Raw genomic sequence first — 27,830 nt, forward strand, 5'->3', positions numbered from 1 at the left:
AGGGCAGGTGGAGGAGTGGGGGGGAGGGGAAGGCCGTCTGGTCAGAGTACAGCAGGCTGGAGGTGGTGAGGCCTGGGGGGGCGGGGCTCATGGAGGAGGAGCCTTCCAAGGAGGGGGAGGGGCCTGATGAGGTGGGAGGAGACAGTGAGAGAGCTTATTAAAACAAAGCCACACAAGATTCTACTTTGGAAGATGCGAGTTTAGACTTCCCCCGACCCCCCCGACCCCCCACCAAGAAACCTCCGGTGTCTTACTGATGCAGTTCCAGGACTCACCGCCTCCACCATGTCCCTCCGTCAGTCCTTCTGCCCTGCTGGATTCTGGGTAGGAGGAGGGGGGCTGATGGGGAACTCTGCTGCTCTCAGGACACGATGCCGATGCGGCTGTGGGCAGAAGACAGTGGGGTCAGGGGTCGGGGGGGTCAGTAGAGAGGAGCGGGGTCTTTCGGCAGTGGTCTCACCATGCAGCGGCTGCTCCGGACCCAGGAAAGAAGAGTAGTGTTGATACTGGAAGGAAGCATCTGGATGGCTGCTGGGGGGGTAAACCTGCTGCTGCTGCCAGCAGCTCTGATAGTACCACTACACACACACACACACACACACACACACACACAGAAAACACTGCATCCTCCACTTACAGTCTCTGTAGTTTGTGTGGTTCTTACCTGAACTCCTAAGTTGAAGTAGTACTGAAGGACTCTGCAGTCTATACACACACACACACACACACACACACACACACACACACACACACACACACACACACACACACACACACACACACACACACACACACACACACACACACACACACACACACACACACACACACACACACACACACACACACACACACACACACACACACACACACAAAGAGACAGATGATTGACACACAGCTGGACAGGAATCGGTGACTGAGGACGGGCGACTTCTGACCTCGGGGTAAATCACTGCCGTTGGGGTCGTAGGAGTAAGGGGGCGGAGCTACCACCGTACACAGAGGCTCACCCAGCTCATTAACCAACCACGGGGATGTGGTTGCCATAGCAACTGCAGACAACACAATGGGACTTCATGCAGCGGTTTGTATGTCAAAGCATGTGCTGGTCTACGTGTGTGTGTGTGTGTGTGTGTGTGTGTGTGTGTGTGTGTACCCGAGCGTGTCTGCGTGTGTGTGGCGGGCAGATGAGCAGCTACAGGTACACGTGATGATGGGGAGGAGGGTGATGAGGAGGAGGAGGAAGGTGAGGAGCAGATGACTAATGGCTTTACAACCTGAAACACACAGTTGGTCAAAAGGCACTCAGACTGATGAGGTAAGGAAACTGAACTGAGACGCTTCATAGCAGGATTCTGAACCAGTGTTGGCGCTGCAGAGCCAAACGCACCACAATCAACAGAAATACACACCTGCTGTGTGAAGGTGTAGTTCAGGTCAGACCTGACCGGAGAGTCTGCTGGACCTCCTTCCTGTTCATCCTTTCACAGTAAATGGAAAAAAACAAAACACAGATTATCTCTTATATTCACTTGTGATACGAGCAGTGGACATCAAGACGCTTGAATGACCCTATAACCAAACTAATGAGGGAAAAGATTGCTTTAGGGTCAAAGGTCACTCGCTTCCTTCACCGAACACAAAGCAAACATTTGACTTCCTGTATTTTCAAGTTAAAATGTTGGTATGTGTGGATCCTATCATATTAAAAGTTCAAGTCAATAATGACTATACAGAGAAAAGTAAAAGCTCGGTCACTGCGTACAGCTTTAAATATTCTACAGTTTGTCTCCTGGACTTTCATTCAGACTTATTGGTGATGGAACATCCCAATCAGTGATTTCACTTCACAGTTCTGCCAACGGCAAACATCAGCGGTGTTACCTGATTGGTGGAGGGCTCAGAGGTGTTACCTGATTGGTGGAGGGCTCAGAGGTGTTACCTGATTGGTGGAGGGCTCAGAGGTGTTGTAAAGCCCGGGGGGGTCGTAGCTCGGATCTGAAACAGCCACACGGTCGATTACCTCCACAAACTGACCACAGCAGCAGTGACGACGTCACCAATCGGACTGTACTCACCCTGAGGGCTGTAGATGTACTCCTCCGTGTACTCCGCTAACAAACACACAGACATTAACACACACGCATTATAAGACAGACGGGTGCAGTTGACCGCAGCTCACCCTGGTCCTCCACGGTGCTCGCGTCCTCCCGGTCCTCCTCCGAGGAGCACACCGGGGTGTTTCCTGGTGGGGGTGCAGAGGGGAGCGACCCCGAGCCTCTCTGAACTCTGTAGGAGGAGCCAGCAGGGGTGGGTGGGGCTCCCATGGGAGGGGGCGGAGCCACCCCAGGGCCCTGAGGGGGGGGGGGGGGGGGGGGGGGGGGGACAAAAAAAAAAAATAGATGGCAGTGATTGGATGATGCAGCTGGTGTTCCCAGATGTTCCACATGTAACGAGGAGCAGAAGAAGCTCCCCTCTGGTCCAGCGTTCGGTTGCGTCTCGGTGTTTCTCACCGGCAGATGAGGGAAGCTGCCGTCCGTCGTATCGTCCAGCTGGTAGAAAGTGATCTCTGAATCCAGCTCCGGCGGTTCGTCCACCGGCTCGGACGCAAACCCAAAGTGACAATCTTTGTTCAGAGCCACGGCGAGCTGACGGCGGCTACGCCTAAACACACAACAACCACAGGCCTGAACACGACGTGCAGCCGGAAGCAACGGGCCGAGACACACGACAACGTGAATCTCATCCGAGATGCTCAGCCGTATGAGGAGTTTGTTTACCGCGACCTGAAGGTGTAGTTGTCGTAGTCGTGGTAATATCGTCTGCTGGGGTGGTAGTAGGTCAGCTGGGGACCAATCAGGTGGCGGTTCAGGAAGCGGGCAGAGCTTCTGACAGGAATCCAACACACACAAACACATTTGTAAAGTCACTTATTGTCCTCTACTTCGTCAATTAGCTTTCAGTGAAAGCAGCTCCACCTGGAGGCGCCGTAGCGAGGAGGCCTGGCCGAGGGGGGCACGTGGTGGTGAGGCGGGGCGTAGGGGTCGTAGGTCATGGCTCCCGGAGACGGAGGCAGTGGCGGCGGACGGGGGTGTCCTGCCGGCTGGAAGCGCGGGGGCAGCGCGGGAGGGGCGGGACCTCCATAAGCGGAAGGGGGTGGCATCAGTAGCTCCGCCCCCTTCACGCCGCTACTCCCCCGAGACTTCCTGAAGTACCTCTGGCGGTGATGGCGCTGACTGCGGGAGTCCGAGTCTGATCCGAAACACGGGTTAGAGTGAGGGGGTGTGGCCACAGGGTAAAAACAGGAAGTGGAGCTCAAGACGTACCCAGGTCTCCCTTCCTGGATGGGGCCGCGATGTTCCAGGCAGGAACCGGGTTGACGGGCTTCAGGTCGGTCAGAGGGACCAGGTGTCTGTCGGGCGAGAAGCACACGGGGTCAACCAGGGGCGGCGTGTGAAGGTCGCCAGGGGTTGGCGGTGCTGCAGCTCACTTCTCTCCCAGCTCCTCGATGAAGACGGTGACGGCGCTCATGTGCGTCCCCACCTCCTGGATGAAGGCGTTGTAGTACTTCCCCTTCGGCTCCAGACGCACCTGAAACACAGGGGAGGTTCCAGCAAGTCATCCTTACAGCGGTGAGGCGTGGCTGTCGCCCCTCCGTCACCCAATAAATAATCCAGCGGCATTCAAGGCCACGAATGTCCCTCCAGTGTCCAAACATCAACACTTTAGTCCAGACTTTAAAGTCCCAGTGAAATGAAAATTCGACCTCCAAAACACTCTGGCTGTCGCTTCTAGACATTTTTTATGCTAACTGGTCCAAGGGTAAAATGTTAAAACACGGCAATCTGCGAGAAAATAGCCATTAAACAGCGCCATTTCCGCTGCTGGGCGGAGCTTCTGACAATAATAGAGTGACGTCACGAGTTGTGCACACGCCCAAGTTGTGTTTACATTATGGAGGATCAGAGTTTTGCCGACGAAGAGGCTGAATTTAACCATATTTCATCATCATCGGGCGTTTCAAGTCCAGTGATTGATGAAGAAGACACAGAAGGGTCGTTCTGCCATCGGTGAGCCCGTCTGGAACATGTTTGAGGAAGCAGAAGACGCTTCGTCCTCGATTTGTCCTCATCTCCTCGCCTCAGCAGCCACCAGTTTTCACCTTTGAGGCTCCTGACTTTTGGCAGAACGACCCGGCTTCGTGGTTCACGTCGAAGCGCTTTTCCGACTGCGCGGAATCACCGAAGAGGAGTCCAGGTATTACTTGATCGTCTACTAGCCGCCCGAGCTAACGGCTAGCCGCTCCTGCCGCCCGTGCTCCTTTCCTCCTCTCTCAGTCTCTTCCAGGCTCAATCTTTCGTCAAGGCTCATAAAACGCCGACTATAACTTCAAAACACTGTTAAAACTTGGATATTTAAGAGGGAAACAAGCCGATATAAACACAACAGATGGAGATCTGCACAACTCTTGACGTCACGCTCACGAAGGATTCCCCCGACTTCCTCGGCTGGAGATTCAAAATTCAAATAACTTTGTTATGTGACAACAGTGGTGGGGCAGAGTCGGAGGAACCTTAGTAGTAGTAACACAACTATCGTTTTTTGCAAAGTAGTGTGTTACATTTCACTGGGACTTTAACATGAGATTCCCTCCAAGCGCAGAGTGGCGGCAGCAGGAGGCACAACCGTGTTAAATGCTGGAGTTCGAGTATCGTTACCTGACATTTGTCTCCCAGGAAGTACTGCCTCCCCGCAAACACCATGTAGTCCGTCTTCTGCATTTCTGTCCCACAGGATTGACGGTGTTAAGACACTCGTCGTAAAGCGACAAGAACCACATTACATAACCGTCACACCTTTGCAGGTGTCCTGCCAGACGTCAAACTCCAGGTTTCTGTAAACGTCTCTGTCCAGAGACTTCATCACTTTGTAGGGCAATGATAATCTTGAGGTGGGCGGGGCTTCAGACGGGACCTGACCACATAAAAACAAACAAGCAGCACCGTGACAGATTTCACCTCAGCCAACTGAAGGTCACTTTGTGCTCATTTGGTCCGTTTCGTGTGTGAGACACGCCTCATGTCATACCTTCTGGTCCTCCGGTCCACCCGTCTCCAACTCCTCCCTGCAAGTCACATGAAAATCTCCCGTCACAATGTTTTTGGAACCAGAAATAACTCGTTACCAAGCACGATGCAGTGTGTGGTGAAGAAATTAATGTAAATGAGCATCTCTTCAGCTTTTCAGGCTTCAAATCCTCTTTAATTTAATGATTTGTGTTACAATTTTTACAACGATTGTGGTTCGTCAGTAGTTTAAAATAACACGGGGGGGGGGGGGGGGGGGGTAGTTGTGGGAGGCCATGTGAGCTCAGGTAAGTTGTGGGTGAAGCATATTCAGAAGGCCTTTCACTTACCGGCGCTCATTACAATCTGTTGCACTACAATCTCATCGACAGTGATGAACACTCACCAACATGAGAAGAAGCTCTTCATTCTTGCAACCGTTTAAACCGTGTGTGTGTGTGTGTGTGTGTGTGTGTGTGTGTATGTGTGAACCTGTGTCCACGGTCCTCTGTGTCGTAGCTGAGGTCAATGTCACTGCAGACCGATGGGCTGTTTCTGTAGCGTCGACCTCCGACCCTGAAGGCCTCCATGGCCTGACAAAGCTCCGCCTCCTCCAACCCAAACACTTGTGTGTACAGCAGCTCGTACAGGAGTGCTACACACACACACGTTACACAGGTAAAGCACAAAGACTTTTCACAATTCATTCTATAGAACTCCACACATCAGGCAGAGTGTCACTCACACTGACACACGGCGGCGGAGGCGGGGTAACTCCTCGGATTGACGATGTCATAATGACCGTTGATGGAACAACACAGCGTTATCTGGACGGCGACACAGAGCGGCGGGTCAGCACCAACCAGACACATTAGTCATCAGCACCGTGTCGTCGTTCATCACCTTGTCCACAAAGTCGTCCTCAGATATGATATTAGGGGGTTTCCCCGGGAAGCGGTAGATCAGGAAACATCGCCTGCACACAAACAAAAACGCTCAGTTTGTCTTTCATTACTCTGAATAATTGAATTCTCGTTGGGTGGTGTGATCTGGGGGCGGGGCTTAAAGACATTACTGGAGCCGTCAACCAGCTTGCTGAGCTCACCTGTAGAGTTGAGACAGAGCTTTGATTTCCACCTGACCCACCGTCTCCTGCAAACACACAAACACACACACACAGTTACCATGGCGACATTCCCTCTCAGAGCTTCCAGGTGAATCTGCTCACCTTTGGATCTTCCAGACGTTCCAGGTATTTTTCAAACGAGCCTTCAACAAACTGAAAAACAGAAAAGTTTCCAGGTTCAGTTCGGGACGCCGACGCAGAACTTTTAAAACTTTTCCATTTAATATTTTATTTTAGCTTTCAGTTGGAACCCGTTTTCTAGTAAAGCTGCTGTAAGTTTACATTCCTGGGGGACTTTTCTGCCCTGATCTTCTTACAATAAAGACATTTTCGAACGTGAGCCTGGGGAGAAACAACATCGTTGTTTGTGAAAGCCTGCTTGACAACAATCTACGACGACGGCTGGTGGGAAATGAAGACGGTCACAGCTCTCGTCCACAGCAAAGAGTGTTTGTGATGAAGTGTTCTGCCGTCCAGTTTCATCCACACTGTGGACTTAAGTCTGTGTAACAGAGGAACTTTTAGGAAGGCTGGATGACAAGACAGAGACTTACAATAAAAAAAAAAAAAAAGTTAATGAAGTTGAGACGAGACACATTTTTCCCTGGAGTTTGAAAAACATTCTCAAATTTTCAAAGATTCTGACCCTCACAGACTCAAGTCGAATACGTTTTACCAAAATGTATACGTTTATTACATTTTTTTTTTTTAAATAGATTCAATGTTAGGATTCCACTCAGAGTAACTTCAACAGGAATCATGGAACATCTCAGTGATCAACCTACAAAAACAGCCAAATGTTTTGACAGTGTCTCCGATCATAATCGGTCCTCTTGTCCTCTTGTAAGGGACTTTGATTTTCAGCTCGCAGAAAAACGTGTCTAAAACCGATTTCTCACCCTCAAACGGAAAATCTAAATGTGTGAGTTTAGATGGAAACGATACAGAATGAAATGAGTTATTTATCTGGATTTATTCTTATTTTATTGCACTGTAGTCAATTTAGTTAAGTGAGCTCTATTTCTAGAGCACTTTAAAACGGCTGAAGTTCAAGTGATTCACAAAATACACCAGTAATGACAATGTAAAATTTTTCTTGTTAGCAGTAATGCATTTACTTTTCGCCGACGCATCCTAAAGCTTTTCTTGTTTCGTTTTTTTTCTTTTAAGGTAATGGCTTCTTTTCAATGGCGACGGTTTTCACTTGCACTTGAACCTGACTCACCTCAGTCCAAACGTCACTGCACATTCTTGTTTACGCCACTTGTCGTTTCACATTACTTCTATCTGAACGCCTAAACTGAGCACCTGTAGACACTGAACTCTGAAATAGTTTTTATTCGCCTCTTATTAGTTTAATTGAATATTAGATCTCATTTGTTGTCTGCAGGCTTCCTAAAGCTCCGTCCCTAGATCTTGCAATGCTATCAAAAAGCTGCATTTTCACAGCAAATAATATTTAATTCTTCAATGAAAAGCATGACTGATGTGCAGTTATCCAAATGTGTGTCAACATTTTGGAAATTAAAATTTAGATGAATAGTCCCACCTGTGTGTAATCTGCAGATATAATTCCTCAACATATAGGAAAGAAAATTCGTCACATTTCCTCCCCGGAATGTGAACGTATTAGGATAAGTCAGAGAATTACGAACCAATCAGAGGCCGCCTCTCAAACGCTATAGACCACATGGTATCAGTTAACCAATCAGGTTACTGGGTGTAATACTAAACTGAAAGTCAGTAGCGAGTTGTGTACTTGAGCCGATGATTTGCTATATTTGAGGGGAAAAAAAGATGAATTTTGGGAGAATTCGGGTCGATTGATGAGGTTAGTGACACTCGTGTTAAACTCACCGGTTCAAAGTTGCATCTGTTGGCTCTCATGAAGTCTGCGCAGTCCTGTCGGATCTTCTGATGGTAGTTCTGAGAGTAATACAACTACACACACACACGCAAAATTAATTGCAATATAATTCTCCTGAAGTCTCTGGTCTCTGTTCCCGTCTGTTAGATCTCAGTGCTGCATTTGATATTATTGATGATAACGACAGAGACTAGAACACATCGTGGTACAACACTCAACTGTTCTAATCATATTTACTGGACACTTTGTTCAGGTTAACAATCTTTCAACTCAGACTTAAAAGGTAAACAAGGCGTTCCACAGGGCTCCGTCTTGGGACCGAGACTTCCCACATTATAAATGCTTCATAAAGGGAAACTCATCAAGAAACACGCCATTAACTTCCATTGCGATGCAGAAGATACACAAATGTATTTGTCAATCACCAGATGATACCAATTTACTTGTTTAAACTATACGTTTGTCTTAAAGACCTGTAATTATTATTTTTTTTATCCTGGATGGTCTCTAAAATGCATAGATTATTATTATCAATTCATAATATTCCTCCCAGAGTGGACTAAGACTGCAACTCCCTCTCATCAGGTTGAAACAACTGCTTTTAAGACAGGGGTGTCCAAACCCGGTCCTGGATGTTTTTGTCTCTCCCTGCTTCAGCATACCCGAGTCTATGATGACGTCATCACCAAGGTTGTGGAAAAAAAAGAAAAAAGGCCATTAATGAGCCCTTAATTGCAATCAGGTGTGTTGCACCTGGGAGGAGCTAAACCCTGCAGGTCAGGGCCAAAGCTTCTTAACTGGCAGAAAATACTGCAGCCAAGAGAACCAACAGGAACTAATATGAGCTTCTCTTCATCTGTTAAACCAACAAAAACATGTTCAAAATCAGTGTCGGTCCACAGTGCCAACAGATATTTCACCACACAACCTAATTAAAGCAGAATATAATCAGATAGCGTGTCTGAAAAGGAGTGTGAAGAAGTGGAACTTCTTATTAAAAGGCCACACCTTCTCCCCCCCCAAAAAAATACAATATTCTTCAGCTTCCACTTATTAAATAGTCAAATTAAATCCTATTTTTGGCCTGCATAGCTCTAAACCGCAACTTTTCTGTTGTCAGTCTCCACTTTTCTAATGAATAAAGTTAACAGTTAGGGAGCATTTTCTCCCCCCCGTCCCCCCTCCCCCCGTCCATCCCCGGGACTCACCTGCTCGGACACGGCCCGGAACAGGCTGGACGCGTCCCTGGCCACCATTTTCCGGTACAGACCCAGACTGGACAGGTACTCGTCCATGTTGACGAAGTACTTCTTCATCCCTTTCTGCATCCCGCCGCCGGGTCCGCCTCAGCTACCCGGTAGACTCCCGGTGGACTCCCCGGTACCCTGCACACACCGGCAGCGCGTGCCGAGGCGTTAACTGGCAGGTGAGCGTGATTAACTGACGAGTTCAAAGCCGCTGCGGCTGCTTGAGGCGTTCAATCACACACACACACGGTGGGAAATATGGGTTACATTGAAATTTGATTTAATTTGTAAAATTATTTTATTTTTTATTTTCCATTGTTTCATCGAATTTTAATTGTTCCTTTCTTCGAAATAAATCAATAAATCAAACAATATTCTGATACGCGAGTCATGGGTGTAGTGACAATACAAAATCATGTTTCTTGACACATAACAAAATATAAAATAGGTTTATATTAGTACGGGTGAGAGCTCCTCGTGCCGCATTAAGAAAAGTTAAACAAGTTTTTTTTGTGTGTTCAACAGAATGAAGTAGAAGCGATGAAGCTGCAGTTCCTCAGCCTGATCGGCAGGTGGCGGTCAAGTCTCCCATGTTTCGGTGTCCCTCAGACGAAGAACGGTGTCGACACAGCGCATGCGCCCTGTCATGCCGTCGTCCCTGACTGTGACGGGGTCGTTCTGAACTGGTCCCGGTTCGCCTCCGGTCGTCATGTACCGGCTGCTCCCGAGGAGGCTGTGGCCGCCCGGCGGCCCGCTCGGCCTCCGGCAGTCCGCCTCACCGCGCCCGTTGAGCGGGCTGCCGGCCGCGAAGGTCCGCAGCACCTTTCTGGACTTCTTCACGGAGAAACACGGACACCTGCTGGTCCCGTCCTCCCCGGTCCGACCCAGAGGAGACCCCAGCCTGCTGTTCGTCAACGCCGGGATGAACCAGGTCAGAGAGCCGCTGCACCTTCACCCTGAACATTATTGATTCACCGCTGGAGCGGAAAAGGGGCATTTCGTGGTCCGGTCCGATGTTGTGGAGGAATCGGTTTCCGTGTTAAGTGGTGACAGGCGTTCCTCAGCGTCCCTTGTTGCCGCAGTAACGGCAGATGTTAGAAATCCGGAGCTGCCCTGGTCATCTCCGGTGCTCACAGTGACGTATGAAGTTGTCTTGCTGGTTCGTGCTGGTTTGATGGACATGTGTCAGATCGTGGCTGTCGCTCAGCTGCACGCGCTCAGGTAAACGTCGGAGTCCTGCTGCGTCACTGAGGGGGCGTGGCTCTGAGCCCAAGGTAGACGGGCTGCATCAACCTGTGACCACTGTCAGTGGACAGGTGGAGTTTTTAAATAAATAAAAAAAACTTTAATAACATAATTGACAGCCGGGTAAAAACTGGACATTCGACTGTCTGTAGAAGAGGACGGAGGAGGATCAGGTGGTTGACCAGACATTTGCCTTGTTCCGTCAGTTCAAGCCAATCTTCCTGGGGACGGCGGACCCCCGCAGCGAGATGGCGTCTTACCGCCGCGTGGTCAACAGCCAGAAGTGCGTCCGAGCCGGCGGGAAGCACAACGATCTGGACGACGTCGGCCGGGACGGCTACCACCACACCTTCTTTGAGATGCTGGGCAGCTGGTCATTCGGAGACTACTTCAAGGTGAAGGGGGGGGGGGGGGGGGGTGGAGCTTCCTTGCCCACACACTGCTCAAGGCAGAGCGTTCAGTGGGGGGGTGGGGTGTTTATAACCCTCCCGGGTGTTTTCAGGAGGACGCGTGTCGCATGGCGTGGAGCCTCCTCACCGAGCACTACGGGATCCCCGAGGACAGACTGTACGTGTCGTATTTCGGCGGCGACGCCGCGTCCGGGCTCCCAGCCGACGAGGAGACGCGTCTCATCTGGCTGGACGTCGGGTGAGTCCACACAGTCCGGACCGGACCGGCGGCTCGGCGGCGTTCGCTGACCGCCGCCTCACCCGTTTCCCTCAGCGTCCCCGCCGCACGCCTCCGGCCCTTCGGCATGAGGGACAACTTCTGGGAGATGGGCGAGTCGGGCCCCTGCGGCCCCTGCACCGAGATCCACTACGACCACGTGGGCGGCAGGGACGCCGCCGCGCTCGTCAACGCCGACAGTCCCGAGGTGGTGGAGATCTGGAACCTGGTCTTCATGCAGTACAACCGGTTGGTACCACCAGCAGGACCAGGTCCCACCAGACCACCAGTAACAACCAGTAACAACCAGTGAGGTCGTCATTTTGGCCGTTCTGAATATAATAAATCCAGCAGCGCAAAAAAAAAAAATGGAAACGGAGTTTGTTTCCTCAATTAATGAACATTATGGCTGCGTCACCCTGTTCATGGTTTATTACATTACTGGCTGCAGGTGTTACTTTTTAAAAGGACTTTTTTTTTTTTTTTTTTAATTGGAAATGCTCACAATTAAACAGCAAAATCCTGACTCAAGACGACAGCAGAGAAGAAGTGAATAAACATATATATATTGACATACAGTCAAGTCAAGCGATGTGATTTTACAGCTTTACTAATGTGGAATACATCACGTCCATATGCAGTGTTGTCAAACTGCGAGCGGGTTTCATACCATAAATGGAACTTATCATTGTGAATTATTTCCGAGAATAGAATACGTAAAGTTTCACTGTATAATTATTAAAATTCTTAAATCAACAAGTTGAAAAATTACCTCGGCTTTTAAAGGACTAATGTTTGCTATCGTATCTTAATAACTCTGCTACAAACCGACATTTCTAATGTGAAATCGGGACAGTTTCCATTTTGAAAATGAAAATAAATAAATAAACAAGAGGTAATTATGTTTGTCTTATAACTATTCCTCAAAATCTAAACGCTTTGCAGAGTGTCTTTTTTCCCCCTGCTGGGAAATAAAAACCAATCGGGTGTCGCTGCCTTGAAATCCAGTGGCGAGGAGCTAAATGTGATGAAATACAAATCAAATGTCAACAAAAAAAAACAAGCACTCATTGTTTTCACGAGATAAAAGCGCCCAACATTGACACAGGGTCTCTTTTTCTGCATTTTGATCACTGTCACACTTCACAAACATCCAAATAAATAATCTACAGATCAATACTTCTGCTCTTAGACTGATGAGTGACAAGTTATAGATTTATTCCAGAGCTTTCACGTTAGACTAGAGACATTAGAAGTAAAAGGACTTTTAATTTCCTTCTTTTTTTTTTTATTGGTTGACAAAATTCTCCACATAACACATGAGACACATTTGTGTTTGACACATTTGTGTTTGACAGTTACAGTTAAATCGCCGCAAAATATCCAAACCTATTTAAAATGGTACAGAGAAGAATGGCTGGTTGGTCCACTGTATTATAATACTTAAATAAAATCTTACCACTAAATAACTACTTTCCTGAGAACAGGGAAACATGGGTGCACCTTGGTGTTATTAAACAAAAAATAAAAGGAAAAACTTTGATCATGAAGTAAACCTGGTAAGAACACGATGGCCTCACTGGTTAAATATTCCTGATCCATGACGTCTTATGGCAAATGTGATTCTTTCCGTCTTGTGCGTGCGTGTGTGCGTGTGCGTGTGCGTGTGTGTGTGTGTGTCCAGGGAGGCGGACCGCAGCCTGCGCCTGCTGCCCCGGTTCAGCGTGGACACCGGTTTGGGTCTGGAGCGGCTGGTCGGCGTCCTGCAGGGCAAAACCTCCAACTACGACACGGACCTGTTCGCCCCGCTGCTGCACGCCATCCACCAGGTACGGACACGCCCGTCGCCACGCCGACCGCCCGTCCTCGCAAGCCAAGTTCTGCTGTCGTGACGCCGTCGCCTTTGGCGACACCGTGTCCCCAGAGGTCGGCGGTGGGGCCGTACGGGGGCGGGGCCGACGGCGGGCAGGTGGACCTGGCCTACAGGGTGGTGGCCGACCACGTCCGCACCCTAGCGGTGTGCATCGCCGACGGCGTTCATCCCGGCATGTCCGGAGCCGAGTGAGTCGCCGTCCAACCAGCCGTCGGCCCCCTGGAGGCGGAGTCACTGACTTCCCCGTCTCGTCAGGTTGGTGCTGCGGAGGATCCTGCGGCGGGCGGTGCGTTTCTGCGTCGAGGTCCTCCAGACCCCCCGGGGAGCGCTGGCCGGCCTGGTCCCCACCGTCACACACCTGCTGGTGAACCAACATTTTCCCAGAATCCTCTCCGGAGTCCGAGCAGCGGCTGCTGACGGTCCGTTTTTTTTGGTTTTTCCCCGCAGGGCGACACGTACCCGGAGCTGCGCCGTGAGCAGGATCGCGTGAGTTCCCCCCCCCCCCCCCCCCCCCCCCCCCCCGCACGAGGTGAGTGATGTCACAGGAAGCCGTCACCAGCCGCCGTCTTTGCAGGTGATGGAGGTCATCGACGAGAACGAGGACCAGTTCCTGTCGTCCCTGCGGCAGGGCAGCCGGCTGATCCGGCGCACGCTCGGCCGGATGGGGTCCGGACGGGAAGTGTTCCCCGGTCAGTTCCCACCGCCGCGCGCGTTCGCCGTCCCTGCCACACGCGTTCGCTGACCCCTCCGTGAAAAAACGTGGCGTCGTGTATTTGCAGCCTCGGTGGCCTGGTCTCTGCACCGCAACCTGGGCTTCCCTCTGGACCTGGTGGACCTGATGCTGGAGGAGTCGGGGGTGCGGGTAGACGCCCCGGAGCTGCAGCGCCTGATCGCAGAGAACCAGAAGGTACAGTGTTTTTTTAACCCGGACCCCCCCGGGGTGCGAGCGTTGGCGTCATCGGTTCCCCCCCCCCCCGTCCGTGTGTCCCAGGTGACCTCCGACCCGCCCGCAGGCGCCACGACCCAGCAGGCGCTGGACGTGGTCAGCTTGGCGGAGCTGCAACGTCTCGGGGTCCCTCACAGCGACGACGGCCTCAAATACTCGTACCGGTTGGAACACGACAGATACGGTAAATTTCAAATTGAGTTCAAGATTTTAGTTCTGACTTTTAGAGCGTTGCACGGTCAGGCTCCCAAATATGTGTCTGACTTGCTGTGCCCCTGGTACTCCTCCGGTCGCTCCCTGATGTTCTCAGGTCTCGGGTCACTGTTCCACAGACCCACTTTAAAACCAGAGGAGACTTGGCCTTTGAAGCTGCTGCTCCTAGATTGTGGAACGACCTTCCTTTGTCGCTGCGTGGAGCTGACCTGTGGATTCTTTTAAGAAGCAGCTGAAAACACGGCTGTTCAGACAAGCTTTTAGTCGACATGGCTGTGATTGGTTTTATCTTTATTCCGCCCGTACTATTTTATTATTTTTATGCCTCTGTGAAGCACCTTGTGATTTTATCTGTGAAAGGTGCTATATAAATAAAGTTTCTTCTTCTTCTTCTTCTAAAACGCTCCACCTGAACCCCCCCCCTGGCTCACACCGTCACCTCTGACCCCTCGTAGTGTTCCCACCGTGCCGAGCGAGCGTCCTGGCGCTGCACGACGGCGGCGCTCTGGTGCCGGCGGTCGGGGAGGGCCAGCGCTGCGGCGTCGTCCTGGACCGGACCTGCTTCTACTCCGAACAAGGCGGTCAGTCACACGACCGGGGGTTCTTCACCCGGGACGGGCTGCAGGATGTGGTGTACCCGGTGGAGGCGGTGGCCCGAGCCGGAGGCTACGTGGTCCACCGGGTGGTGGCGGCCGACGGCCTGCGGGTCGGAGACACGGTGCAGCTGCACCTGGACCAGGTTGGGAAAGCTGATTGTCGTTCCCTTCGGTCGGATCGATGATGCACGTGCACAGTTACATTAACAACTCTGTTGTCTCTTTTAAAAAGGATTTGAAAACATATTTATTATCTCGTCTCATTTAGATTATTATAACTCCCTTTTTACTTGTTTTAACAAATCTGCTTAGAACCTACTTCAGATATTCCAAAATGCTGCAGCGCGGCTTTTAACGGGATCAAGCAGACGGTCTCACGTTCCTCCTATCTTATACTCTGCACCGGCTCCCCATCAAATTTCGAATTGAATTCAAGATTTTAGTTCTGACTTTTAGAGCGTTGCACGGTCAGGCTCCTAAATATGTGTCTGACTTGTCGTGCCCCTGGTACTCCTCCGGTCGCTCCCGCTATTGTTGTTTTTACCTTTTCTCCTGTACAGCATTTTGTGATTTTATCTGTGAAAAGCGCTTTATAAATAAATTTTACTTACTTACTAGTGCCGTCGATCCGCAGGCGCACCGGCTGTCCTGCATGGTGAAACACACGGCGACTCACGTGCTGAACTTCGCTCTGAGGAAACTTTTGGGTCCGTCGGCGCAGCAACGAGGATCTCACGTGTCCGCCGACCGGCTGCGCTTCGACTGCAGCGTCAAGGTTAGCACACCTCTAGGCGCACGTGTGTGTGTGTGTGTGTGTGTGTGTGTGTGTGTGTGTGTGTGTGTGTGTGTGTGTGTGTGTGTGTGTGTGTGTGTGTGTGTGTGTGTGTGTGTGTGTGTGTGTGTGTGTGTGTGTGTGTGTGTGTGTGTGTGTGTGTGTGTGTCCGTCCAACATCCTGTTGCTCGTCCTCAGGGTTCTCTGAGCGTCTCTCAGCTGCAGCAGCTTGAGGAACTCATTGGCGACGTCATCTCGGAGAACCAGGCGGTCCACAGCCAGGAAGTCCCCCTGCAGGCGGCTCGCGGCATCGCAGGCCTCAGGACGGTGGACGAGGTCGGTTCTCGTTGCGTTGCGTGTTTGTTGGCGTGTACACGTGTGACAGGTGTGTGTGTGTTTCAGGTGTATCCGGACCCGGTCCGTGTGGTGTCTCTGGAGGTTCCGGTTTCAGAGTTGCTGGACGGTCGTGTGGCCAGAGAGATGTCGGTGGAGCTCTGCTGCGGAACGTGAGACTCCACACACACACACACACACCTCAACTCGTCTGTTCACTCGCTCACTCTTTGGACGTCCTCAGCCACCTGCTGCGGACTGCAGACATCCAGGACCTGGTGGTCACGTCGGAGAGACAGACGGTGAGGGGGATCAGCCGGTTGGTCGCCGTGACGGGACGAGACGCCACGCAGGTCAGGAGGAGCGGACGGGTGAAAATGGAGTGTTTTGTCGAAAAGACATGTCACATGACTTGAGTGGTTGTGACCAGGCCCGGGAGGCGGGACACGTCCTGGCGGAGGAGGTGGACTCGCTGTCCGTCAGGTTCTCGGACTCCGCCCCCTCGACCCTCGAAGCCACCCGGCGCCTCGTCAAGGAGGTCGGCGTCCTTTCTGACGTAAGCGTGTCGCACGGTGAGACCGCGAAGGCGAGAGGGTGACACGCGGCAGCCCGTCTGACCCCGTGTCGTGTCCCGACAGGCCGTGGACAACACGCCCATCCCCCAGTGGCAGCGCAAGGAACTGCAGGCTCGCCTGAAGGCCCTGCAGAGGAGCGCCAACACCCGCAACCGTAAACTTGAAACCAAAGAGGTGTGTGTAAAACCGCGCGCACACACACACACACACACACACACTCTTACACTTTCCCATCATGCTTTGCGCAGGCGACAGCGAAGGCTCGGGAGCTGCTGGAGAAGTGGGAGGAGTTGAAAGACGTGTTCGTGGATCACGTGGAAACGGATTCTCTGTCGGTGCGGAACGTTCAGATCTTGGATCTGAAATAATGAACCGTCAGTAATCTGTAACTAACCTGTAACTAATCTGTAACTAATCTGACCGGACGGTTTCAGGTGCTGATGAAAACCGTGAACCAGCTCAGCGCCGCCGCTCCGCTCAGTCATGTGATGCTGCTGGCTCCCCAGGGGGATTCTGGGAAACTTTTATGCGCCTGCCAGGTGCCCAAGGTAACTTCTGATGACATCACAAAGGGGGCGGGGCCTATCTGGGGCCTCAAATGATCAACTTGGCCGTCTCTCCACAGGACTCGCCGGCTCTCGCTGCCTCCGATTGGGCGGTGGCCGTTTGTCATCAGTTCAGCGGGAGCGCCGGAGGGTCGGCGCTGGTCGCCAAGGGAATGGGGAACTGCAGCGACGTCTCCGAGGCGCTCCGGTGGGCCGAGGACTTCGCCCGCCGTAGAACGCAGCGGTGACGTTTTTTAGCGTGCTGCTGCGCGGCCGCTCGCAGAAATCAAGTGTTCTTTTTTTGCATAAAGAAATAAACCATACCGCTCGGTCACCATTTTATTATGATTACATCGTCACACACCATCTGACCAATCAGAGAGCAGGAGGGCACACACAGGCAGGGTCAGGACCAAGGCCACGCCGAGCCGCCGTCCTCACAGCAGAGACAGCTCGAGCCACTGACGGAGACAAACAACCAAACATGGAGGAGACGGCTTTGGGACTTTTGTCCACACGCTACAAACTTTCATGTACATATGCAATTTTTTCTGAAAATAAAGTTTTATACACTCTTGAGATTCGAGTCTCTTTGTAAGTGATGTAACGATGAGACACGGCCGCAGAGGTTTTCCTACCTGCACGAAGCTCAGCTGGATGGTTCCGCCGTCTTCAAGCGACTGAAACGTGTCTGAAGAAGAAGAGACGGCAGCGTGAAGGCGAGCGGCGAGCCGGTGGCGAGCGGTGAGCTGGCGGCCGAGTCAACACTCACCAAACATGTTCTCCAGGCGAACCAGGCAGCCCACGAAGTTATCGAAGTCGATGGTCAGTTCGCTTTCGCTGTACCGGGCCACCAAGATCTGATGCAGAGGGTTGTTCAGGCTGAAGCCTGGCAGACAGAGCAGAGGGTGTCAGAACCCGGGCGCAGTAGGAACAAATCAAGAGGCGGCCTACCCGCTTCCTCCACAGCCACCCGCATCTCTGTGGAGCTCATCGTCCCAGAGTTATCCACATCGTGCTCTCGGTACACTTTCTGTCAACAAACAAACAATTTCTCCTCTTGTATGGAAAAAAAGGACAATTCTTGAATTCATTTTCCAGTTCTGGGTAAACTCACCAGGTAATTATCGATCTTGGTCCACAGAATTTTAAATTCCACCAGTCCGAGTTTCCCGCTGCCGTCTTTCTGAGGTGACGGGTTCAGGAAGTGATGTCATCAAGCCTCGCTCACCTGCTCTACCTCAGAAATGTGGGTTTTTTTTGTGTGTGTTTTCTTCCAGAATAGAAGCCATGATCAGCAGTGAAGGATACGTCCAGCATGTTGACCATGTTGCGGCACGTGGTGAGGCTGAAGCCGCTCGTCTGCACGTCGGAACCTGAGGCGTTAAGAACACGGTGAGGAAAGGAAGCGACGACGCGACGCGGCGGCGGAGAGACGGCGCGAAGCGGCTTACGTTTGGTGACCACCTTGTTGAGGATCCTCTGCAGCTCGAAGGCGCTGATCTCAGAGTCCTGCAGAAACACAAAAAAACGGTCTCAGATCAGATCGTCTCCGTCGCCGACCCCCCCCCCCGCCCCCGCCGGCTCCCGACCGGTTGGGTTTCCCCAGGCGCGCTCACCCCTCCGGCCAGCTGCCCAAACAGGCCCCTGAAGCGGTCGTCGATGTCGTCCTCATCAAAGTCCATCTGCGGCAGAACAAGACAAAACCCTCCGGCGTCAGATCCCACTGTACCCACAATCCTCGGGTGCGGCGGCTCGCGGTCTCACCTTCTCCACACGGCTCTCGATGGGGTCGTCCAGCTCTCTGTAAACATACATCACTGTAGCTGTCATCAAAGTCAGCTATGCAATTTAAGTTCATTTAATTATTTTTGAGTTAAAACCAGGAATCATTTAGTTAATAAAATCATATTTGTTGTTTTATAAATACATTAAAAAGGTTAAGAAACACAAGGGTGAATATTGTTTGAAGCGGAACCTTTCTGTGGAACAAATGTTATCTTGTTGTGGTCAGATAATTTATTTTAGATGCACTATATCAGTCACCGCATGGAGCAGCACATCTGTTAACACAATGTTAACTGTCATTTTCTGAATATGTGCTTAAACTCGTATGTTTGTATATTTATTTATTCAGTTCTCACGGCATTGACGTCGGCATTTCGCCACTTCGACATGACGTCGGGAATAAATGTCTGTATGAAAAGGAAACACCTTGTCGTCCGTGATTAAACTGGAGGGGAGCGACAATCACATTGACTTGAGTAACGTCTCTTGAAATACAACAATGAAAAACGTCTCCTCTGGTCCAACCTTCACCATTTTGCCTGACGATGCCGAAATAATCACATTAAGTCACACAATTCTGACCATAGCAGGTTGCTTATTGCTTCTGTTTTAATAAGGATGATACGTCTCAGCAGGGATCGGTGTCCATCACGTCCCTCGTACAGCTGCAACGTCTCTTCGAAGTCCGAATACTGATGAAACCGTCACTGTGTTTGTGAGCTAAAGCCGGTTCTGAAGGCCATTAAACTGCCTGCAATGGATTCTGTAGAAGCAGTGACATGCCATGGCTTTTTGGACTTTTCAACGCACGTGATGAAATGAGGATTTTATTTATTTTTTCTTCTCTAGTCTTTTACACTTTCCCGTAGAACAGCACGATGTGGACGACTGCTTAAACACTGAACCAGGACATTTATTGGTCTGTTCATGGATCCAACAACTGGTTTTTTCCCCGATCTGCTCCTGGTTCGAGAACAAAAAAAAACGAAACCGTCACTTACTGGAAGTCGGCTTGTTTCTCGGTGAAAACGCGCACGCAGTAGTCCCCGTTCTTGTTGGGCTCAAAGGTGGACGGTACGACCACGTACTCCCCGGGCGGCAGCGACAGGCGGGTGCACACCTCGCGCAGGTTGATGAAGGTCTCGGAGCGGGCGGCCGAGGCGTTCTGCAGGAAGAAGTTCCTGCTCAGGTGGACGTTCCTCTGACCGGAAAACTGAGGGAGCGAGAGAGACGCAGGTGAAACTTCCACCAATCAACAGCGTGGACGGACAAGATGCCGGCGACGACGGGGGGGGGGGTCTCACCTCATCGGGAACCTGACGGACGGAGAAAGAAAAGCGGATTCAGTTTTTTTCTCGATCGGGAAAGAAGAAGAAGAAGAAGAAGAAGTCACAACAATCCTCTTCCTCATTCTGCTCACCTCGTAGACGGCGAAGCCGTGGGTGTGCACATCCTCGCCCATCTTTCTCATGCGCCGCCGGTTCTTTTGGATCACCCCGATCACCAGGCTGCAGCCCGACTCGCCGTCGTCGGGGTCGTCGTCCTCCTCGTCCAGTCGGATCACGAACTGAGGGTTGGTCCAGAAAGTGTCTGCGGGCCGGAGCCGACGGTCAGACGGTGGTCAGACCGTGAATCACCTCCACCTCCTATATTATAGGAGGTCGATATATCTATAGGACCTATAGAGTCTCTACCGACTAATTAAAACCTGCTTAAAGGAGAACGGGGGGAAATATCTTAACCCTTCGTTGTCAGATAATTTCCAGAGTTTCACAGGGGACGATAAGATTAAAGAAATGATAAACAGCATAATTCTGGAAGTGTTGCCCGACAGGAAGGACTCACTGGGGTAGTTCCTGCAGCCCCCGGCCGTGGAGCCTCTCCTCCAGCTGCCCTCGAACTTGGACAGAGCCCACTTGGAGACGCCGTCGTCGCTCAGGGCGTCGGGGGTGAGGTTACAGATCTCCACCCGGGAGTAGTGGCGGCAGAAGTCTGAGAAGGACATCCTGCAAGACAGAGCCCAGGGTTCACCACGGACGCAATACACACACAGGGTAACATTCAGAGGTCACCGCACACACACACACACACACTGTTACCAGAACTCTCCGTCCTCGGAGCGATGGCTCAGACGCTCCCGGTCGTCATCGCTGATGTAACGCCACTGCGACGAACTACACACACACACACACACACACACGGCAAACTTCAGCGTCACTGAGGCCAGTTCAGGTAAGCATCAGTGGTTCTTTAGTTTAGTTTTTTTTAACTTTATTTTTATTTATTTTTTAATAATAAACATGAACATGAGAACTCACGTTACAGAACCTTCCTCGACAACATATACATGACATTGTAAGAAAAATAACAATAATAATACTATGACAACAGAACCGATATGAGACAAATATAATAAAAAGATGGGCAATTAAGACATTACCGTGTCGTGAAGGTGGCCAATCAGTTCGACAGGTATTTTTCTATAGGAAACCATTTTCTCATGAAGATCTCAGACTTCAACTGTAGTTTTGCCATTAAAGCCTCCATTCCATACGCCTCTCTCACTTTTGGTTCTTTAGTTGTAACAAACTTTTGGCTTCATCAATAGACGTTTAGATTTACTTGTCGCTCCAGGCGCCGGTCCACTCCACCTGACCCCACGGGTTCCTGATCCGGATCAGCTTCTCCATGTCCCCCTGGTACTCCACCTGCAGCCAAACGGCAAACGGTGTCACAGCGCCCTCACCTGGTCTATACCTGCAGCTCACAGTGCCTGAGGGGGGGGGGGGCGTGGCTTACCTCAGCTGCAGCTGTCACGGAGTAGGCGTGGCCCTTCACCAGCTTCTGGTGAGTGACGGCCTCCGAGTCGGACGAGCTGGTGATCTGTAGTGTTTGAACAAGGACGACGACACGGTGAGGTTCGGTCCCACGTCCTCGTCTGGAGGTCGGGGGAGGGAAAAATGTGGACGACCCGTGTCTTACGTCGATGGAGCAGCCCATCAGGGAGCCGCGGCTCAGCGCCTTCTGGATGATGTGGAACAGCAGACGCGGGTCCTCCTTCCTCAGCTCGTGGACCTCGGCGATCCCGCCGGTGAAATCCTCGAAGCCCTCGGTGGTGGACCCCCCGGAGAGCGCCTCGTAGGAGCCGTTCAGCCTGCGGGGACAGCGTGGCCGTCACGCCCCAGTCGACACAACAGAGGACACACCCAGGGACAACAGAGGACGGCGGAGCGACAGAAGTCGCCGGCGAGGCGTCGACGTGTTTGCAAATAACTTCAAATAACCCGTCCGTCGTCGTCAGACTCAGACGATCTGACGGAAGGAACCACCAGAAAAGAAAAAAAACTAACCGACCCCGCCATGACGTCTCTGTCGGGGGTCTGCAACCGGGACATTTGGACAAAACTATTTATAAACATCTTGCTTACATTCTTATTTTATTTTAAACACCACATTGATTTTCTGACTGCTGCTGGTCTGAGCCCCGGCGAAATAAAGTGAAAACGGCGAAAACAGAGGAAATTTCTGGAATTGCCAAATTTATTTATTTATATAAAATATTTTAAACTGCATAACTTAAAAAAAAAAAAAAAAAAAAAAAAAAAAAACTGAGTGGAAAAGGTAAAAACTAAATGATTAAAATTAGTTGTTTTTTCTTTCAAGAAAAAAAAAAAGGAAAACAGGAAATGGAAGAAAAAAATAGAAGGAAAGAAAGGAGGAAAAAGAAAAACGAGGCTATAAATAATTAAATAGCAAAAGTGGCCAAAAATAGTTGAGATGCTTAAAATAGCTAAAATGGGAAAATCTATTAAGAAAAAAAATGTAATAAAACATGAAATGTTTTTTTCCCCCAACGTTTCCACGTCTTACTTGGCGTAGGCCTTTTCCAGCAGGGCGCTCCAGAACTCCCTCCCCTCGGCCGAGTGGACAAACATCAGCTCTCCATCTTTGACCGGCAGCCGGTCGTCGATCACCACGTCCACCCACTCGCCAAACTGCCAGAACTGGAGGGGGGGGGGGGGGGGGGGCGGGACAGGTTTTTCATCTGTGGTCAGGGTTTGTCCAAACTTTCTTCTTCTGCTTTTTTGTACCTCGAAGTGGAAGATCCCGGCGTAATAACCGTCTTCAAAGCTCTGACCATGAGGGACGACTCGAGCCAGAACCTCCTTGTTCAGGGTCAGAGAGGCGATGGCAGCCAGGAGCCAGCAGTCACCTGGGGGGGGGGGGGGGGGGGGGGGAGTGTGTGTAAGAGCATCTTCCTCTAACATCCAGATTATAGAGCATCTTCCTCCTCTAACATCAGATTGTAGAGCGTCTTCCTCCTCTAACATCAGATTATAGAGCATCTTCCTCCTCTAACATCAGATTATAGAGCGTCTTCCTCCTCTAACATCACATTCTCGAGCATCTTCCTCCTCTAACATCTGATTATAGAGCATCTTCCTCTAACATCAGATTATAGAGCGTCTTCCTCCTCTAACATCAGATTATAGAGCATCTTCCTCCCCTAACATCAGATTATAGAGCATCTTCCTCTAACATCCAGAGTATAGAGCATCTTCCTCTAACATCACATTCTCGAGCATCTTCCTCCTCTAACATCTGATTATAGAGCATCTTCCTCCAACATCAGATTATAGAGCATCTCTCTCCTCTAACATCAGATTATAGAGCATCTTCCTCTAACATCCAGATTATAGAGCATCTTCCTCTAACATCACATTCTCGAGCATCTTCCTCCTCTAACATCTGATTATAGAGCATCTTCCTCTAACATCAGATTATAGAGCGTCTTCCTCTAACATCAGATTATAGAGCATCTTCCTCATCCAACATCAGATTATAGAGCATCTTCCTCCAACATCAGATTATAGAGCATCTCTCTCCGCTAACATCAGATTATAGAGCATCTCTCTCCTCTAACATCAGATTATAGAGCGTCTTCCTCCTCTACCATCTGATTATAGAGCATCTTCCTCTAACATCAGATTATAGAGCATATTCCTCCTCTAACATCAGATTATAGAGCATCTTCCTCCTCTAACATCAGATTATAGAGCATCTTCCTCCTCTAACATCAGATTATAGAGCATCTTCCTCCTCTAACATCAGATTATAAAGCATCTTCCTCCTCTAACATCAGATTATAGAGCATCTTCCTCCTCTAACATCAGATTATAGACCATCTTCCTCCTCTAACATCAGATTATAGACCATCTTCCTCCTCTAACATCCAGATTACGGAGCACCAGCCCCTCACAGCTGCATTACAATAATACAAACGTGGACATTAGTAACACAGGAACTTTAACAAGGAAGTAATTTCTGCAGCAGAAACTACTAAAGTACTTCCACTACTCCTTAAAACGACTGGAACCACTGACTGGCCGTCAGTAACTTCCTGAAACGAGGGAACAGTTGTTGAATAGAGTCGTCGCTTGATTGGCTGAAGTCTCCGGGGGCGGTGACATCACAGGGTGGTGACGTCACAGGGCGCCGCCGCCCCGCTGCATGTTTTCACTCCCCGTGTTGACAAGACGACGCTCACCAACGGAAACCTCAGAACCTCCCATTCATACGAACAAAACACACACACCTACACACACACACACACATGCAAATAAAATACATACACACACTCAAGACAAACACACAAACACTCACATTCTGACACACCCATCTGAGTGGAATTTTACAGGATTGTGTGTGTGTTGCTGCACCACAACTGTGTGTGTGTGTGTGTGTGTGTGTGTGTGTGTGTGTGTGTGTGTGTGTGTGTGTGTGTGTGTGTGTGTGTGTGTGTGTGTGTGTGTGTGTGTGTGTGTGTGTGTGTGTGTGTGTGTGTGTAAAAGAAAAAACAAATCTGTTGGTAAATTAATCTGATATGAGGTATTATGTCCCTGACTTCCTCTGAGTTAAAAGTGGAGACACACACACACACCTGTGTGAATGTCAATGTCAGACACACACACACACACACACACACACACACACACACACACAGGTGTGTACACCCAGGTGGCTCCGCCCCCTCCGGCTGACTCAGCCTCTGAACCTGTTGTTCAGGTTCCCTCACCCAGAGCCCCCTGGCAGATGTCCGTCCTCGTGGCTTCGGACACGATGAACTCGGGAGACGAGGTGATCTCCTGCACACAAACACTCATCAGGACCCGGAGGGACAGTCTGTCACCATGGCAACAAGCCGCCACCCCCCCCCCCAACAAATACACAGCAGAACAGCAGAGAAAGGAAAAACAATAGTTCTCTTAAGGTCACAATGTTCCTGTCATCATTATTATTATTACTATTATTCATATGATTATTGATATTATTATTATTATTTTTATTATGAAATAAGATTAGGAATCTTTGTTTGTTCTAATCCAACATGTTTAATAATAATTCCTCCTCTGGTAATCTCAATCCCCCTGCAGATTATTTAAATATTCCTCAAACTGTTTTTTACACGAGGCCTCCAGGAGCCTCACGAGCTCAGGTGAGTCTGTGCAGGTGAGTCAGATCATATCGACCCTATTATAGATTATACGACATCAGATTAGAACAGTTTACGTTAGAAAACATCACATTAGATTAGATAAAATCGATAAATCCCTCATCTGAGGGAATCTGTCCATCAGGTCTGACTTCCTGTCCCTGGTTTGTCTCGGGTCGGGTCGGGTCGGGTCGGGTCGGGTCTGGACTCACCGTCGGCCGCGTCCAGCTGACCCCTCGGACCTTGTGGGAGCTGGGACCGAGCTCGTTGAAGCCCAGCGAGGAGGCGGATGTCGGGAAGGTCTCGTCCTGGAAGAGGCGGCCGCTCTCCAGACACTGCTCCCGCAGAGACTCGAAGTCCTGGTTCAGGTACCGGACTGCGTGGCTGTTGGTGCCGATGCCCTGGTTCTTCTCCCGGTTGTGCTGCAGGGTGGTCGCGATGCCGGCCATGGTGCCGATCCGGAGGGTCCTGGAGAGGTCCTGGAGGGTCCTGGAGAGTCCTGGAGAGTCCTGGAGGGGTCCTGGAGAGTTCCTGTGCTGAGCCCTGAGGAGTCCCGCTGGGTCTGGGTTCTGGGAGCGGCCCGCGGGAGGTTCAGGTGTTCTGATGCCAACAAAGGGCGTGGAGAAGGAAACGACCGCTTTCAAAACAAAACACTTTGAAAGTCGAGCGTTAAAGTTTCTGAAACAAAATGTCAGAAACTTTCTACAAAATGAAATTATCCTGAAGCCGAAAGTCTGAAATAAATAAAGAACAGAATAATTCTTATTCATAGAAAGATAAGGTTGCGTTAATGAAGTGTCATCAATACAATTTAGGTTTATTTGATCACATTTGTAGCTGTTGTGGCCATTTTCTACGTTTTTTTGTTGTTTTTTTTATGGATTTTCTAGGTTTTTTCTGGTCATTTCTTTATTTATATATTTTTCTTTTTTCCGTTCTTGTTTCCTTGTTGTTATTGTCCTCATATCTACACCCGACAGCTGTTTTACCTTCTTTCGCTGGAGATGAGATCATTTTTGAAAATCACTGTGGAATGAAAATAATATGATTATTATGAAAGCTTGTTGGAGCTGCAGGTTGTAGGATGGATGGATGGATGGATGGATGGATGTTTAGACGTCATGTTTCTGGAGTTACGTTTTCATGAACCTTCAGCATCAAAACATAAACTTTGATGAAATAAGTGAGTGAATTCAAACAGAACCGATCCCTCTGACCTGAACATCAACAGCAGGTTAAAACTTTCTGTTTACACCGATGCTTTTATTCTGAAGTCCTGACAGCAGCAGTGCGAGGAGGGGAAGTTGTTGAAGCAGGAGGAGGAAGAGGAGGAGGAGGAAGAGGAGGTGCTGCACTATGGAGGATTCCTGTTGTGTCCATAGATCAGCTGTCAGAACCAGTGTTGCCACAGTTGCCTTGAAAAAATAACCTCGTTACTTTGCTGATTTCTTGTTTTTAAAAGTAACTAAGTTAGATCAAAAGTAACTTTTTAGTTACTTTCAACACACATTTAACCTTTGACACTTTTATCATCAAAGTTTTACACAAGTATTTATTGACATAAACATATATATATTTACCCAGTGACATAGTTCTCGTCTGTTATTTCACTATTTATCTGTGTATTTATTTGCACTGCTGGCTGTTTGTAACCTTTAAACCCCGCCCCCCCATCTATAAATACAGCCCTTCATTGATTGATTGATTGATTGATTGAAAAAAAGGGGCGGGGCTTACTGTCAATATACCTTTTTACGCAGGAAAATTACAAAAATAGTGTAACGTATCTGCAGTTGTGTCCTTGTTGCAATAATGATGATGATGATGATGATGTGTGTGTGTGTGTACGACCTTCCGGTTCTGTTTCACAATAAAGCGGCTTTACAGACAAGCAACTCCTGTGTTCCGTCCTCACAATGACTTGGAGAAGTAACTTTAATCTGATTACCGCTTTGGAATTAGTAACGTGTTAGATTACTTGTTACCGGGGAAAAAAAGTGGTCATATGAGAGTAACGCGTTACTTGTTGACACGTTACCGGCGTCACTGGTCAGAACTCACCTGTGGAGGAGTGTGGTCACGTGTTTCATGTCTCTATATGTGAATTAATGTTGTTCAGGGTTGTATTTCTTTACTCTAATAATGTTGTTTCGGCCTCCAGTGAGGGACTCGCTTAATGACGGCGTAGAGCGCCCCCCAGTGGCCCATTACTGGAACAGCATCGCAGCGCTGTCATCTCCGCCACAACTCTTCCTCATGAGCGTCATGAGGCGGTGCGGAGAGAAAAACTTAATTTTACCAGAACGAGACTCAGAGGTGGAAACTTCCTGCTGCTCTGGTGGTTAGAAGATAAAAACATGAGGGGGGAAAGGAGATGATGGAGATAAATAAACAACAGATTATCATTAATGAGGACAGTTTATCATTCAGTGGAGAACTGATGAGGAGGAAGGAAGGAGAGAGAGAGAGAGAGAGATGG

The 27,830-nt window shown here is 49.8% G+C and overlaps 3 protein-coding genes across 3 annotated transcripts; 1 reads left to right on the forward strand and 2 right to left on the reverse strand.

Moving 5' to 3' along the window:
* Window positions 1-296: 296 nt before the first annotated feature.
* Window positions 297-9,387, reverse strand: alg13 (ALG13 UDP-N-acetylglucosaminyltransferase subunit; the record flags this gene model as incomplete). Its single annotated transcript, XM_080520919.1, has 23 exons — window positions 297-355; window positions 461-578; window positions 665-705; window positions 939-1,052; window positions 1,157-1,277; window positions 1,413-1,481; window positions 1,943-1,998; window positions 2,079-2,114; window positions 2,183-2,354; window positions 2,514-2,664; window positions 2,781-2,888; window positions 2,979-3,252; window positions 3,327-3,412; window positions 3,491-3,591; window positions 4,719-4,783; window positions 4,857-5,018; window positions 5,569-5,721; window positions 5,812-5,893; window positions 5,970-6,042; window positions 6,172-6,218; window positions 6,295-6,345; window positions 8,050-8,133; window positions 9,268-9,387. The coding sequence occupies 23 exons, from the start codon at window positions 9,385-9,387 to the stop codon at window positions 297-299; spliced, it is 2,343 nt and encodes a 780-aa protein (XP_080377045.1).
* A 585-nt stretch (window positions 9,388-9,972) lies between these two features.
* aars2 (alanyl-tRNA synthetase 2, mitochondrial (putative)) lies at window positions 9,973-17,485 on the forward strand. Its single transcript, XM_080520420.1, has 21 exons — window positions 9,973-10,237; window positions 10,758-10,946; window positions 11,054-11,199; window positions 11,275-11,466; window positions 12,902-13,046; window positions 13,142-13,278; window positions 13,346-13,454; window positions 13,538-13,576; window positions 13,665-13,779; window positions 13,870-13,997; window positions 14,082-14,220; window positions 14,705-14,988; window positions 15,480-15,620; window positions 15,816-15,953; window positions 16,020-16,123; window positions 16,195-16,303; window positions 16,381-16,506; window positions 16,589-16,699; window positions 16,774-16,860; window positions 16,960-17,073; window positions 17,151-17,485. Exons 1-21 carry the CDS (start codon window positions 10,016-10,018, stop codon window positions 17,316-17,318), a joined length of 2,943 nt encoding a protein of 980 aa, XP_080376546.1. The 5' UTR covers window positions 9,973-10,015; the 3' UTR covers window positions 17,319-17,485.
* On the reverse strand, window positions 17,397-25,934 carry LOC308148889 (calpain-2 catalytic subunit-like). Its single transcript, XM_080520432.1, has 21 exons — window positions 25,564-25,934; window positions 24,935-25,004; window positions 22,950-23,071; window positions 22,729-22,862; window positions 21,841-22,012; window positions 21,658-21,741; window positions 21,481-21,566; window positions 20,958-21,032; window positions 20,704-20,864; window positions 20,279-20,448; window positions 20,163-20,174; window positions 19,860-20,071; window positions 18,838-18,874; window positions 18,690-18,755; window positions 18,525-18,582; window positions 18,382-18,446; window positions 18,188-18,256; window positions 18,025-18,103; window positions 17,843-17,959; window positions 17,709-17,761; window positions 17,397-17,531 (listed from the first exon to the last, which is right to left on the reverse strand). The coding sequence occupies exons 1-21, from the start codon at window positions 25,798-25,800 to the stop codon at window positions 17,508-17,510; spliced, it is 2,103 nt and encodes a 700-aa protein (XP_080376558.1). The 5' UTR covers window positions 25,801-25,934; the 3' UTR covers window positions 17,397-17,507.
* Window positions 25,935-27,830: the final 1,896 nt, after the last annotated feature.

Source organism: Blennius ocellaris, assembly GCF_963422515.1.
Source record: "Blennius ocellaris genome assembly, chromosome: 3".
NCBI lineage: Eukaryota > Metazoa > Chordata > Actinopteri > Blenniiformes > Blenniidae > Blennius > Blennius ocellaris.

What these genes read in the sequence shown, in the direction of transcription:
- aars2 (XM_080520420.1), top strand. Translation starts at nt 10,016, where the DNA reads ATGTACCGGCTGCTCCCGAGGAGGCTGTGGCCGCCCGGCGGCCCGCTC. An exon ending in CTCATCTGGCTGGACGTCGG is followed by an intron (nt 11,200 to 11,274) that starts GTGAGTCCACAC and finishes CGTTTCCCTCAG; the next exon opens with CGTCCCCGCCGCACGCCTCC. An exon ending in GCCTCAGGACGGTGGACGAG is followed by an intron (nt 15,954 to 16,019) that starts GTCGGTTCTCGT and finishes TGTGTGTTTCAG; the next exon opens with GTGTATCCGGACCCGGTCCG.
- LOC308148889 (XM_080520432.1), bottom strand. Translation starts at nt 25,800, where the DNA reads ATGGCCGGCATCGCGACCACCCTGCAGCACAACCGGGAGAAGAACCAG. An exon ending in TCAGCTGGACGCGGCCGACG is followed by an intron (nt 25,005 to 25,563) that starts GTGAGTCCAGAC and finishes GTTTGTGTGCAG; the next exon opens with GAGATCACCTCGTCTCCCGA. An exon ending in CCGGGATCTTCCACTTCGAG is followed by an intron (nt 22,863 to 22,949) that starts GTACAAAAAAGC and finishes CCCCCCCTCCAG; the next exon opens with TTCTGGCAGTTTGGCGAGTG.